We start from the raw sequence: 15832 nt of genomic DNA, 5'->3' as shown, positions 1-15832 counted from the left end.
GGGAGGGTTGGACTTTGCTTTCTTTTATCTTCTAGAAAGCATCAGCTATCAATGTAGTGAATTATTATAATTAATAGCAACCATAATAATACCTTTAATAAAAGCAATTGAGGAAATGTTACAACCTAATGGGGGTCAGAGGGAATTTTAAAAATGTAAAATATTTTTTTACCTTTAAAAGTGCCAGAGCAAAAATGCCTTAGAAGTAAAATGAACCAAATACATTTTTTGTGGTCTATTTCCTGGGACATCTCAGCAAAAATCTAACACAGAATTCAGGCCACTGTGCAGGAAAACTCTTGTGCAGATGCAGCCTCATCCAAGAAAGTGCTAACAACAAACTAGACTTGTTAACTGCATTAATGACACTGATGCTTCCTTACACAGTTAGCAGTAAGAGGAATAAAACAGGTGACTGACAAATAACTTAAGATCTAGAGTGTAGACAGAGAAGCAAAGAAGAAAAAATTTATTACACCAGACAAAGTTTACCCAACAACAAACCCACCTTGTGATTAGCTAGCTGCTGAGTAATTATTTCAAGACTGTTACTCTCCATGAGGTCAGGGCTGACCAGCCTGCTGGACATATGTAATAACCATTTCTCCCCTTCTTGCAAATCACTGTTGTAATCCTCATGTTCTTTTACTCTCACCTCTAAAGTTTCAACGTATGCCTGAAGGTCCACAACAAAAAAAATTAAATATTAATGTAATTACAATAATAAAAAATAAAATTTAATAAAAACACCACCACAAATCAAAAAGTACCAAGAGCTTAAAAACATGTAAGAGTTATCTTCTACATTTGTATTCCTGTGAGGGACTTTCACAGGATTAGACTGTTAAGGAAGACATAAAAGGGATTATTCTGTAGTAGTGAGCAGTGTTGGTGAAATACATACTTTGAAGACTGAGGAAAACACTGAGGATCTCCTTAGCTTTAAAAAAAGAACACTGTCTTGACAATAAGTTCACTTAGAAACATTTATTACATGATCTTTGAGACACTTCACATGACCTGCCAAATGCTATGGTTGGGTCCCTTCTGCTCACAGCATGTACATATTGCCTGTGACTGTGGTAGGTAAATTAAGAATGTACATATCTTTTTAAGAGAGATTTTTCATAAGATCCTCTACGTTTAAGTCATCAACATTACATCTAATGCAACAGTTTTCAATTTTGTGATGCAGAACAGAGGAATGTTTGTAAATTAAAAAAGACTGAAAAAAATAAAATCATCTGCTATTGGTGGACAGACCGGCAATTAAAAGTACTTAGGTCAAACATAAGTACTAACATGGTTTTCAGAGCTTATACTTGTTAGGAGTATAACCTATTAAAAGCTTTAGGAATAATCATGCTTTAGGACGTATTTAGAAGTATTAGATCTTTCAGAGTACTATACACGTGGACTATTTAATCAATGTTAATTAATAATGCCTTTGGCTGAATTAATTTTCTTCAGTGACTTCCATTCAACAACTAAACTAGACTAAACACAGTTTGTGTGAGACCTAGCAGAAACAAGACAAAATGGTAGAAGTTAAGGGCATCTGCCTCTTCAAGAAAAATGTATTAAGAAATCTATTTAAAGCAATTAAAAATAGTAACAGAAGAATTTTCTTCCTGACTTCTTACCTTTGTTGTGCTGCAGAGTTCCTGGTAACTGCTCTGAAGGTCTTGAATGTTGTTCTTTAGAGTCACATCATTCACCAGATCAAAAAGTGCTTCTCCCTTTTCAATCACTGATTTTATTGAAGGTTCATGGGACAGAACAGTCTGTTGTATAGACTACAATGCAAGCGAAAACTATAATACATCTACTGAAAACTGAAGATCCATTTCACTAACTTCTCTTTGATCTGAAGCACAGCCTTCTATCATTATATATATTCTCCCTTACTTAGATGAGAAGAATTTTGCTACCAGTACAGGACATTTTCTCAACTGTGCCTTCAGAAAGCAACTTTGCAGGCATTTAAAAGCAATTGCTCTTTTTGTGAGTGGCTATTAGAACAGCTGATAATTTGGAGCTGGTGAAGAAAAGGGAGTTAATATGTGTGAATGGGTGAGTGCTAGGAATAAAACTTGTGCAGAGAGACAAAATCTGCCAATAGGTGGGAAAGCATCAACAAAGCCATGCTCTTAATGAGACAGTGTGCAGATGACTGTGCAATCTGATCTGTTATGTCACTGTGCCACTGTCTCAGAGAGCATGGCACATGCCAGCATCTACCAAATGACAGTGAGATACCAGCTCCCCAAACATGCAGGAAGCAAGTACACAGCTATGACATACGATTCTGAGTACTGAAACCAGCAAGAGGCAGTTAGCAGTTGATGCTGTGCAGGTACTGCTCAGCAACAGCCAAAATATTGGTTAGCAGTACTGTTTTAGCCAGAAAGTTACAGTGCTAAATGGGCTGCTATGAGGAGTTAGCTCCATCCCGCCCAGACTCAGTACACATCTTATGGAACACCTGTAAACCTGGAGTATTTCGTGAAAACATCATTAAGAGAAGAAATGGGGTTTGGTGTCAATCTTTTTTTTACTCATTTTTATGACTAGAAAAAAAACAAACCCAAAACCAAACACCACAAAACTTCATTAAAATCCTAACTAAACCCAGAGGAGGCCATAGCAGCTGACTGTATTAGATGTCAGCTGAGCTAGGACATCCAGCTTTAACCAGAAAGCTGATTAAGCCAACATAAATACAGACAATGTCTGCAGTGAAGAAAGATCAACTGACTTCTATCCTTGGTTAAACCACAGTCAGCCCTGTTGATATCAATGGAATTACTCATATGTGTACTCAGAAGAATTTTGCTCCGTTACAGCAAATTTTCAGATGTGGATGCCTTATTAGGACATTCACATTTAAAATACAGGTGATCACAAAGGTTTGTAGGTACAGGTATCATGCATGGGTTCCCTTTGATGCCGATTTGGATATCCAGATCAGAGATATCTCATACATCTATTGAGGAAACTTGAACAGACACCTGGATCAGAGTTGCTAGGTCAAAACTGATTCGACAGTACAATGATATAACCCCTTTTTACCTTGTATTTGGACAACTGGGCCTTCTTCTCATAGAGTTCGCTCTTTGGCTCCACGGGAGTATGTAACATGGCTTGGTACTCCATGACCCACTGAGTCTGTGCCTTGTACTTGTCTGAGAACTCTTTTGCCAGCTGAAGACACTTCTCTGAAGTCATGTGCTCTTTCCTGATGGAGCCAGCCAGCTCCTCAAGCTGTTCCACATGATCTCCAATTTCTTTTCTTAACTGGTCAACTTCATTTTCCTCCATGTACTTTATAGCTCGCTCCCCCTTCTCACGGGCAGATTTCAGTAAACTGTGGCCTATGTCCATATCACTCAATAGCAGCTGTGAAGGAAGTGTTAGTTAACAGAAAATGTATCCATTTAGATACGGACACAGAAGGAATTACTAGGAAAATTGAATGGACTTTTCATTACAAAATTGCCTGGAGTTAAGGTGTGGTAAACTAAAAAAGCAGTACAAAAAGCAGATACATCCTCACTGGGCTTGTGAAGATAAACACAGAAACTGAGGTCTCTTAGGAGAACACTAATAATTGATTTGAAATGGATTAAAGATTTCTTTCAACTCTGAAACATGAGTTTTATTACTAATTTATTTCAATGAGGAGAAATAGGAAGCACTTTGTTACAGTGCATGCTGGTATAAAATACACATGACAGGATGCCTTGCGAGGGGAAACACGCCTTATGGAAGGGTAGGATTGTATTATTTAGAACTATTGATAACCTCAACAACCAAAGTATACAAAGTTTTATGCTGGGTCATCTTTATCCTATTAGGTTATCTAGGCAAGTTGAAGTCAGAATTTTGAGCAGCTGTTAAGATGCATGTTAAAATATAGAATCTTTCTAGTGAACAGAAATAAAAATTAATTCAAGAAAGCTGTACCTCTAGTTTCTGCACTTTTTTCTCCATTGCTGTTTTATCAACCATGTCGAACTTGGTGATCACATTTCTGAAGTTCTTGTTAGTTGCTCCATACCAATTTGCATAAGCGCTAAAAGCCAGTTCTGACTCTTCCATACAGCGTATTTCTTCTTCCAGAAACTTTATTTGCTCCTTCAAACAAATATAAGGGTGAGGAAACAAGAAACACCCAGATGTTTATTGAAGGCTCATTGGCTAAAAATAGCAATAAATTATTATTTATTAGTAAAATCTGATAAGATTAAACAGATTTTGAGTTCTTTCATTCCAGTGGATAATTCTCCCTAGGGTCTTGTCAGATTGTACATACAGCAATCACTGATATTAAAACTGAATTAATACTAAGCAACGAAAAGGTACTTACATTTTGCAATTTGAATTGTGACTTGAGACACTTATTACTTAAAGTGACCTGAAGACTGTTCCTTATAAATTCAAATTTTCCCTTACCTATGAAAACATTTCTCTATAGGTCGCTTAGCATTCAAACATACTGAATTCTGAATTTCTGCCCTGAGACTGCTAAAAAAGATAGTAACAACATCGGATTAATACTGAATATTTTGAAAGATCATTATCCCTATTATCATTATCTAATACATTTAGTTCATATATGTGTGTGTACATATGAATATATATATGAATATTTAATTAAGTCCACAGTAATGAATAAACTCTGATAAAGTCTAATTAAGAAAGTCTGTTTATATTTGCTTAACTGTCAATTTATGATATTACAATGAATTAATTTTCATTACTTACCAAGACATGAAGAAGAAGAGTTTGATAGCGTGATGTAAGCTGTGTAGCCTGGCTTCCCATTCTGCTTGAAGTGAGACTTTCCTCTAGTATTTGCTGTGCCAATACCCCAACTTCCTCCACATCATCTTTGTAGATTGTAATTTCTTCATGCCACTTCTATGACAAAGACATCCAGTTTATATGACTGATTCAAACATCTTAAACACAACAGGAATTCATTGAAAAGGAGAACAAACACATGGTTGTAAGCATGGATTTACAACAGGAAAATAAACAGATTCTGATGAAGGTTAACATAATGAATATGCTGGAAGTTTCATCATATCATATGGACTTCATTTCATTACAATAGTTTCAATATTCTCCCCAAAATAATAATAATAGAAATGCAACCTGGACTTCCTATAGAATTTGACTGAAGTTTTAAAGATGACTGTAAAGCGTAACCTTGAATCTCTTCAAATATGCTTCCTTCATTTACTCAGAACTATGTCTTCTCCTTGCAATGACTAAAGGAGAATTATTATATGAGATATTATTACATTACTATACAGCAAAGACGTCACAATACAGCTGGTCACATTTTACTCTTGTTACCACATTAACACTTTCCTATTGTCCTGATTTTAGCTGAGATAATTTTCTTCCTGGTAGCTGGTACAGAGCTGTGTTTAGGATTTAGTATAAGGATAATGATGCTAATACACAGATGTTTTAGTTGTTGATCAGTGCTTACTCCAGGTCAAGGACTTATTTAGCTTCCCATGCTCTGCCAGTAAGAAGGGGCCCAAGAAGCTGGGAAGGAGCACAGCCAGGACAGCTGACCTGAACCAGCCAAAAGGATATCCATATCATAGAATATCATGCTTAGTGTATAAACTGTGGGGAGTCGGCCAGGAGCCACAGGTCACTGCTGGGGGATGGGCTGGGCATTTGTCAGTGGGTGGTGAGCAATTGTATTGTACATCACTTGTTTATCTTAGGTTTTATTCCTCTCTCTCTTTTTGTTATCTCCCTGTTCATTATTATTATATTACATTTTACTTTATTTCAATTATTAAACTGTTCTTATCTCAACCCATGGGTTTCACCTTTTTCTGATTCTCCACCTCATCCTACAGTGGGGGGAATGAGTGAGTGGCTGCATGGTACTTTGTTGCCAGCTCAGGTTAAACCACTGCTCCAGGACTTAATCTTTGTTCTCAGTTGTGCCTTCACATACCACATAGTATATGAATACAAGATCTCCCTATGAGATTTCAACATTGGTATAGCCATACCCATAACAGTAAAATAGGAGGAACCTGGACCCAGAAGGCATGAAGCTCTCTCGGATCCATCATTCTAGGCACTACCTCAGAATAAATTACAATGCTTCCCTGTCATTTTCACAGTGCAACCAGGAACCGGTATGGAAACCTCACATGGTATTTTGTTTAAGGAATGCCTTAACTATATTCTTTACCTTCATTTGTTGAAGCTGCATTTCCTTTGTTGCTCTACCAGACTGACTCCCAGTCCTGACAGCAACTTTCCCCTCCAGGTCTGTTAGCCACTCATTAACCTTCTGAAATTTTTTCTCCATTAACCTCAGTCTGCTCACAGTGGCATTTAATTGGCTTCTTGCTTCAGAAAGTCTGTGTTGATAAACTTGCCAATCCTGCCGTAAGGATTCCAGGGCTCGATCTTCTATCTGAGGAATGCCCCAGGGAATCACCTCCTCTCTGGCATGGACAGTAGCATTCAATAATGCTTGTCCTTCTGCACAGTGGACCTGCAGCTCCTGTAATGGCAGAGTTATGAATACATACCCTACATTAACAGCTTCCATACACACATGGTAAACGAAGTCCTGGTTCTACTTAAGACAAAAGCAGTTACCTCACATTATCTAGATATTCCCTTTAGTTACCTATGGTTGAACACATACTACTAAATTTCTGCTAAGTTTATAATCAGTTCTGAAATATTAGCTGCCTGTGCCGGCATGAGATGAATGCAATCCTCAAGCACAGCCTTACATTCAAGCCTTCTCAGCTCTGTGGCAAGTAGACCGTAAGACTGATTCTAAAATTGTATCTATTTAAAAACAAGCAACAAAGTGAGACTTCAACCTTTTAAAATAAACCAACCTATTATTTTTACATATGTTTGAGACATCATTCCAAAAGAATTCTCAATACCCTTTTCTGGACATGTGTGGTATCAGCTTCAGATCATAACTTGGAAACTACTGAAGTACTAGATTCACCCTTCACTGTCACTTAAATGATTCAGTAATAACCTTCAAATCTCACCATGGGAGCCAGCCTACATGACTGGAACTGCCTGAAAGTAGATGCATTGCACTGTAAGCAATAAAAGATGAAAATCCAATGAAAAGAATAATTTTGACTTTTTATGAAACACAGGGAAAAGAAGAGGTAGACCAACATCTAAACCAAATTCAGTACTTGCAAGAAAGGATTAGTATGCCTGAAGATTTTATTCAAGGCCTGACACTTCTTTCTGGACTTGAGTGACAATGTTTCCATTGACTTTACTGGAACCACTTTTGAGCAGCAGAGTGTGTATGTATATATATATATATACACACACACACACACACACACACAGAGTGTATATATATATATATATACTTCATATATAATGTGATTCTAAGCTGTTCTGGAGACAACAGAGATGTAATTTTTCTCTGGAAATTAATTTTATTGCATTATTACACAAGTAGAATTATGGTTTTACTTAGACTGTCAGATGTTATGTACCTGTAAGCCTCGGAGTGTTGCCTCCTGTTTCTGGACATCACCATCAAGATGTGATAAATGGTCAAGTTTTTCCTGTTCCTTCTCCAGCCATACTTCAAAGACCTTCAGATTTCTTTGGTATGCTTGATGTAAGTTAAGCAGGCCTTCAGCTTTCGTTACTGCCTCCTGTATATACATATATTAGTGTATCATCGAACCAAGAAGACATAAAACCCAGACTTCTATCAAGAGCAAAAGTCTGTATCTGATGTTGAGCTGTCCTAAAAACCAAGAGTACTTGGATTCTGAGAATGGTTTAATCAATTACAGGGAAAAAGAGGGTAAATGTTGAGAAACAGATACTTGTCCTGAAAGATTCTTCACATAAGTTTGTGACTTCTTGGATTTGAAGTTTTGATATGGGATCACTTTTAAACAACATTGTGCCTAATAACAAATGACCTCAATTCTTATACCAATTTAAATTAACTTTACTGAAGTCATTAATAAGGGTGTGAGCTTAGTGCATATTCACGATTTTTTTTTCCAATGGAATAACAATATTCTATTAAAAGTATCTAACATCTTTAGGTTTGAAGAGTACCCAAATCCTTTGCAAGCAGTTCCTACAGAGCACAGTGAGAAACAGCTGGAAGCGTTCTGTGTATATGGATAAGCAAGCTACAATAATTTCACAACCCAGCACTAAAGCATTGCCTCTCTGAGCATATATTAGGCATTATTTAATAATTATAGAAGAATTTGGGCTAACTGAAGATAATCACCTACTTTTAAATACCTTTAAGTATCACCAGTTCTTTTATTATTTCTTCTTTACCCTATATTTTACATCTTTATCTGTTTATGCCCTTATCTCTTGACATGAAATTCCTCAGACTATTCACCTGAAGATTTTCTCAGATTCAGATTTTTAGAACCTTTCTGAAGAGATCTGAAGCTTAGTGGTACAGATTGATAAATCACCCTAATAACTTTCTCTTACATTAAGTTACAGCTGCCCTGAAACTTCTGCTCCTCATTAATCTGTAAAATCAATGATCAGTAAAAAGACTTTCTCTTTTTCCTTGTTGCTAACCAAACAGGAGTGAGTGCTATCAAGAAAAACTGTACCCTTGTTCTGTCTTTGAGGAACTTATACCGCTCCTGAAGGTCCTGGAGTTCAAGCTGAGTGACATAATGCTCAGCCATCCCACTTCCTTTCACTTCAATCGTCTCCAACAGGCTGCTGTGACTCAACACTTCTTCATTGAGTAGCTGCAAAAAAGAAAGAGAATAATACATTTATGAAAGGGCAGAATTAAAACAAGATCACAAATAAGTCTTGCAGTTATTCTGTCTTTTTTTGTTGCTTATAACGGCTTGTTGCTGGTTTGTTGTAAAGCAAACACACCTTTGCTTTGCTGAGGGCAGCTGTTTTTTCCCTCAGTTCAGCATATTGCATTTCAGAAGCGTTCATACTTGCTTCTACTTTATCCATCCAGCTGGAAAACTGACGAACATCATCCTGGTAACTTGTCCATTTGGAAAGAGCTCCTTCCAGTTGACTGTAATGTAAAAATACACGTGTCATTATAGTGTATGTTCTCATGCTATACAAGCAGTGAGGTATAGTCATATACAGTTATTCTAGACTATATTTATAAGAAAGATATCTAACAAGCTACGCAGCCTGACACAGAGCTGTTTAAAGCCCTATAGATTTTAATTAGGAGCACTGTTCAGCTGATAAAGAGAAATTAAGTTTTCCAAACTTGGAATAGTACAGACTTGGAGGTCTGTAGTTATGTAGATAGATGACATATTCTTGCTTTAGTAAATAAAATACAGCTGAAAGCCTAAGATCCACATTCAGAAATTTTCTGTCCCTTTGCATACATTCAAAAGTTGCTGTATTCCAATGTTTAGTTACCTTTCTTGTTTTAAATTGAAATATTTGCATTAGTGAAACCCTACCAAAGAAGGCTCATTTTCCCCTTATATTTCTTTATTCTACTACTTTGAGTATCATTATTGGACACTATAATTACAGTACCTTCTGAGAAATGCTAGCAAGTGGAAAACCAGACAGGATCTTGACAGAGCAAGCATTAATGTCTGTGACAAGATAGTTTCATTTCCGAGAACAATTCAAGGCATCAAGGGCAACTCAAAGTAAAATTTACAACAAGATTATGTACATGTCATCCACTTTTAAGACTATATTGACAATAAGTGTTAACAGTTTCCACCCCTTTTTCTTCTTCAAATGAATATGCCACTTATGGCCTCTAGGCCTGCAGTGTTAGGCAAATGCAGTCATTTTATATGAATTTGACTCTTGTAATAATAAAACTCTGGAAATTAACTTTCCAAAAATTTTGACAGTACTTTATTGCTGAGCATCATTCTGTACCGCATACCCTTTTTACCTCTTGCACTGGATACAAGCAGACAAAAGAGAAGCCCAGCTGTCTTTCAGGGTTTGCAACTGCCGTTCAATCACTGATACTCCCTCCAGAGAAGTATTTTGCAGAACAGATTCTCCTCTTGTTAGAATAATTTTCATTTGGATTTCTTTTTCCTGTTTTACTGCTAGCAGTCCCTAAAAAGTGAGTGGATATTGTTTTACTTTCATCATTAACCAGGCATGAATATACTAACTGGCTTTATTGGAAAATGAGATGATCGAATTTAGCAGCTTCATACAAATGGTCAGTTGGAAGAGGGACAGTGGGGCTCACAGCTGGGTTTCACAAGGAAAAAGACACTTTCAAAGGGTAGGTTTAGGCCATAATATAATCTTAGTTGATAGGGAAGTTTTCATGGAACCTGTGCAAGTACTTAGAGTGTATCAGAGAAGGTACTGTTGGGTGGAAAAGCTGATATTCTAAAGGGAATGTCATTTAGATAGAGAAAACGGTGACTCATTAGTAGAGAAAACAACGTGATGACAAAGCTTTTGCAACAACTAGTGCAACGTATTTTCTATTTACATTCTTCTTAACATATCTAAAAAGAGCAGGTTTTGGAGTCTGTTGTTTCCATACCTCTAGCTTTAACATCCGGCTGTCCAGAACACTCTTGTCTGCAGTAGGATGGCAGTAGGAATCCAGCATGTGAACTGCATCAGCCACCCAGTCCTCAAGGTCCTTGACACTGTGCGAGAACTGCTGGTGCTCTGCTACCACCCTATCCATTCTTGAAACTTTTTCCTGCAATTCATACAGCAATTAGTACCAACAGCTATTCAAAGGGTTGCTTATTCTCCATGCCTACTTACGGACTTTAGAGTAAGTTTCATAAACTATACTCAGAAATTCTCTTTATACAGTGATAATTACAAGTATAGTTACTTAAGCATGGAATGAATTTTGCATGCATACACACACACATTGTCCAAACATAATATACAAATGAAAACTACCGAAATGTCTTTTTTTGTTTGTTTTCTAAGTGTAAAGCTTCATCTAATTGTCTCCTCTCATCCAAAGTACATGACAGTTTTCTGGTTTCACTTTTTCTTAAACATCTGGTAAATCACACCTAAATTCCATGTAAGAGTGGCAACTGAAGATAACTTTTCTGTTTTCCTCAATGACTTCCACTGGTATAACTGTTCTTCTGAACCCCCCAACAATACAACACAAAACCGAAAAACCACTCCACTCCCACAAATCTTGAAAAATATTTGTTTCAGGTGCCACTAAAATGTCTTCAATGCTTGAAATAATCAAAATCAAGCCTGATTATTTTATGAGGTGGGGTTTACTTTTTAATCAAAGCACATTTAAAAACAAGCAAAAAAAAAAAAGTTATAATTCCATTTTGTTGACAGTCCATGGAATTATCCAGGTCATTACTTCTTACTCTTTAGCTAGTGTAAAGGCAAGATAGCTTAGACATACCACAGAGCAGACAAGCAAGACAGCTGCCGTGTTTCACATTTCAGTCTTTCTTTTTCCCCACATACATCAAATGAGCTGCTCGAAAGCACATACACTTGGGTGCATTACCTTTGTCAGATTGCTTAGAGTAAGATATTGAGAAGACAACTGAGACACTCTGCGCATAAAGCTTTTGCTGACAGCTTGCTCTTCCCACAGCTGCTGAGCTTTCTCTTTTAGCCTGTTGAGCTGATGCTCGTGGCAGCTTATTTCCTCAAGGACAGACTGTAAAGCACAAGCACGTTAATATTAAGAGTGGGTGCAAGAAAGCAGGAAATAGAGAAACATGAAGGCCCCATGAAAAATAGAAGTGACATATGGCAAGCTTGCTGAGAAAGGCACACCATATGGCTACAGCAATGAAGCAGCATGTCATAAGAAATATGGAGATGTGGAACAGGATCATCAACAGCAATCCTTGAAACCAGTTCTCATCTCATTTAGAGGTCAGGATGCTAGAATGATCAAGCTTTTGTAAGGAATCAATGAGGCCAGGAGGATGCGACAGGAAAGTCTGGCTGTGTTAAAAGGACTTATAAGAAATGACCTGCAACTTTTGCTGTTCTCTCCTCTTAGAAGGAAGATCATGGAGCCGACTGCTACTTCCTTGTACCATCTTCTCAGTTGTGGTCAGCCACTCCTGCAGGGGCTCAGCAGTTGCTTCAAAGTCCTTCATCTGGATTTTTAAGTTCTGGGAAGACATGCACAATTCTATCAACAGTCCCATTGCACTGGGTATAACTGTAATGCACAACATTACAGCACACAAAAAGGATATACAGTTGCAGCCAAATACTACACAATTCTTCAAATAAACACTAGCTCTGCTCCTTCCCATCCCACAAACAGACACTGAAAGAAAAGTCAGAGAGAGCACCGCATCAAGAGGCAAAATAGAGGCAAAAATGCTGAGGAGAGGCTGAAATAAATTTCCTCTGAACTGAAAGCTTTAGAGATCTTATAAGCTTTGACTCAATGTAAACCTATCTCACACAGTTAAAGCAGTCTGAAGAAAGGCTAATTTGGGATATGAGTTACCTAACATCTGCCTGCAGTCATTCATACTGGCTGCCACTATTCCTAGGTGATGCATGACTAAGTTCAACCCAATCCTGGAGATCATTTCTGATTATATTCTTTTTTAGTTTAAAATTTTAGTTATAAACATGCATGCATAAAGGCACATGTAGGCATTCCTTCAGTGCCTGCATATTTTTCTGTAGGCTTTAATCATGCTTAATCTGCATGATTGAAAAAAAATAGCTTCTGAAATAATTCATATGGAAGAGAAGCTTGAAAAGCACAGTTTCTGTGCCCTAGTTATCTTTTTTTTCTCAGACTGACTTAGTTGTTTTTTTAGTTATAGCCTTATCACTTAAATTTAACATCAGAATGAAAAGCTAAGCCTATGAGACTCAAAAATGCTTGGCTCAAAAAGATTAACCTCTAAGAACATCCTCTTCCCATGGCAACCCTAGAGATGAAGAAAGGTAAGCCGCTGCTACCTGAGAATTTTCTTTGAAAGGCTTTCCTACACAATGTATTAAATGTACTTAAACCTTTTCTCAGCTGGCTAGGCAGCATTGGTCTGAAACAAGAACACCTAGGAACTTTCATTCTCCTCTGCTATGCAGGGAATTCTAGCTAAGACCTTTTGACGTTAAATCCTAAGACTCTAAAAAAAACCCCAAACCATGATTTTAAGATATTCACCCTCTGTGCTGGTTGAATTGTTAGTTCTGAACAGAGAAAGGCACTGGGATTTATTTTAAAAGTTATTCAAACAAATCATTGCATTTTACCAGTTTGCAATAAGAGAGACATTTACCCACTGTACAGGGACTATTCAATCAGCAACAGTCCTCAAAAAAGAAAATGTGTTTTAATAATCCAGTGTATTGGATGAGACTCATGTTAGTGAATTTCAGCAACTGCTGTCTTTGCTACCTTCAGTTACTCTGAACAACACCTTTCTCCATGAAACACCCCCCTTAAAGTGAAATCAGGTCATAAAAATATAGGTAAATAAAAGTAAAATGTAAGCCAAAGAATAAGACACCTTGAAAACAGCTATGTATTAATTCTGTCACATCATCAACACTTACAGCTATATACAAAATCTAAACTATGCTGTTTGAAACAGAAAGCAAAGAGGAAAGATCCAACCTTTCCCCACTGTTACTGGTTCAATACCTCCAAGACAGATTCCTTCTGGTGGAGGGTGGTGATAAAATTTTTCCAATCCTCTTTAGCAGTAGCACATTTGTCCTGGATAACTTCAGCCTTTTCTTTTGTTAAAACAGAGCACAGCAGCTCTCCTTTGGATGCTACCAAGTTTAGTTTTTGTTGTCCATTCTCACTTTCTGTTAGGAATTCCTAAAAATAGTAACAAAAGAAGCTAATTAGTGAACTTTGGGTCCCAGGAAAGGTCAATGGCAAGATTCCAGAAAATTTAACAGGGAAAAGAGTTTATTGTTTCTGCTCGTTAACATGCTAACGCATCTTTCGGCACACTCCATTTTAATATCATTAATATTTATGGGATTTAGGGACAACAGCTACTTAATCCAGAAGTGCCATGCATCTAAATAATGTATATATTAAGGATCTAGTACCACCTGTATATTCTGCATTTCATGAGACCATTACTGGTCATTTAGTTGGGTATACTTCTTTCAATCTCCCTGGTACAGAAAGTGGCAACAGTTTCTTTTTGGGGAACTAATATCCTGGCATAGGTAACAGCAGGAACCAGGACCCACTCTGAGGCACACACACAGGACTGAAGCCTTGCCCATGGGCAATAGCTACACTGGACTTCCAATGAGCACTGTAGGGGCGTGGGCTGACACTTAGACCCTCAGCAATGCCTAAGTTGTGTGATTTATCTCCCTGTATCCTTAATTTACCCTCCCTGTTTGAAAGTATTTTTCTTCACAGAAATCTTGCACAGTGCTGGTGTGCAAGAAGTGTATGGAAAAATGCATGTGCAAGAGCTATACAGAAATGTAAGGAAACAGCCAGATTTTTAAATTCCAGTGTACTCAGATATTCTTGCAACTTGTAATAATTATTAAAAGGCTTTGTGAGCTTTTAGAACTCCAAGAAATTTAGCATTCAAAAATATCAATATTCTAAAACGTTATTATCATGATTATGTGATACAAAAATAGTTTCATACCCATACTCATAAGGTTGCATCCACATTTAGAATTAACAGGCTTGATACAAAAATTACTAACTCAGGTTCTGATTCTATGTTGCACTAGAGGTTTTAGCATAGAATGCAAAGAGTCTGTTAGCCTTGAGATACTTGGTTCAAGCTCTGGCTATATTAAAATCAAAGATATAATTGCCTTGTGACTTAATGATGTTATATGTGCTAACAGACAGAACATATAACTTTTAATAAAAATAAAATTTTAAGTTTATACAGGTTACCAAGACATGTCTAGAAGTCCTAAAGCTGTTGCTGCATGTTAAAGAGTTTATTTCACTACAAGCAGCTTTCAGGGAGGAGGAGAACAAAGTAAGGTCTTATGTTATGAAGGGGCTGCAACGATAAAGCAAAAAAATCTTACCAATGTTAGAAAAAAAAAAAAGAAAGCCCAACTTGCTAAAATTTTTGCATTCAATAACAAAAACTACTAGGATTTTTTTCCCCTGATATTTTTTCTAAACATATATTCTCATTTTGGGGAGCCAAAGATTTGATATATTAATACAGTATTGTTTATGCTTTAAGTGAAACATTTAAGCAAAGGAAAGTAAATGTATCAAAAGGAGAAGAATGTGATTTGGGATTTTGTGTTTTCTGAGACCCTCATATGAATTTCTTCTGTTACACTAACTGAAAGTTTAACAGTCTCATTATGTAATTCTCATTTTGCTATTTTCAGTTGAAATTAAATCTACATTCTATTCGTAATAGCATTTATTTCACTCACTTTATTAAATAAACTTATAACTGGCACTCTTTTCCACAGAGTTGTTTGGGCTTGTTTTAGCTTTATGTGAAAAAAATATTTTTTAAATGCTTGTTTGCATTGCATACATTTTAATTCTCTTCTTGAAATATAAGGGCTCTAGTTTCATATATGAGGAAAAATATTTACATAACTTTGAAATAATTCCAGGTACTAAGTTCTGATTCTGATATCATTCTGCTTTTGTAGTACTGATTTTATAGACTTTAAAAACGTATCTTTTCCTAAAATAAAAAAGAAACAAATAAGGAAAACTAACAGGAGAGACAATGACTACCTATGAACTATTAAACTAAATGATTAAACTAAACAAACTAGATTAAAAAGGAAGCATTTTTTCATTGTAATTAGTCACCTTTAGTGTTATTATAACAACATTAACAAAATA

The 15832-nt window shown here is 36.6% G+C and overlaps 1 protein-coding gene across 1 annotated transcript in view; it reads right to left on the bottom strand.

Moving 5' to 3' along the window:
• LOC104412774 (nesprin-1-like) overlaps positions 1–13834 on the bottom strand; it is a gene marked incomplete at both ends in the record, with an annotated part of 37403 nt that extends 23569 nt beyond the window's left edge. Inside the window, 14 exons of the mRNA XM_010023579.1 lie at positions 509–676; positions 1644–1796; positions 3073–3399; positions 3967–4137; positions 4768–4923; positions 6233–6550; positions 7536–7700; positions 8646–8789; positions 8926–9079; positions 9944–10116; positions 10562–10726; positions 11528–11683; positions 12006–12149; positions 13652–13834. Of these exons, the coding sequence (XP_010021881.1) occupies positions 509–676; positions 1644–1796; positions 3073–3399; positions 3967–4137; positions 4768–4923; positions 6233–6550; positions 7536–7700; positions 8646–8789; positions 8926–9079; positions 9944–10116; positions 10562–10726; positions 11528–11683; positions 12006–12149; positions 13652–13834 (2577 nt within the window). The remainder of the gene's footprint in view (positions 1–508; positions 677–1643; positions 1797–3072; positions 3400–3966; positions 4138–4767; positions 4924–6232; positions 6551–7535; positions 7701–8645; positions 8790–8925; positions 9080–9943; positions 10117–10561; positions 10727–11527; positions 11684–12005; positions 12150–13651) is intronic.
• Between the last annotated feature and the right edge of the window lie 1998 nt (positions 13835–15832).

This window comes from Nestor notabilis, unplaced genomic scaffold, assembly GCF_000696875.1.
Source record: "Nestor notabilis isolate BGI_N333 unplaced genomic scaffold, ASM69687v1 scaffold12891, whole genome shotgun sequence".
Taxonomy (NCBI): Eukaryota; Metazoa; Chordata; class Aves; order Psittaciformes; family Psittacidae; genus Nestor; species Nestor notabilis.
This window is presented reverse-complemented; position numbering and strand designations above follow the sequence as displayed.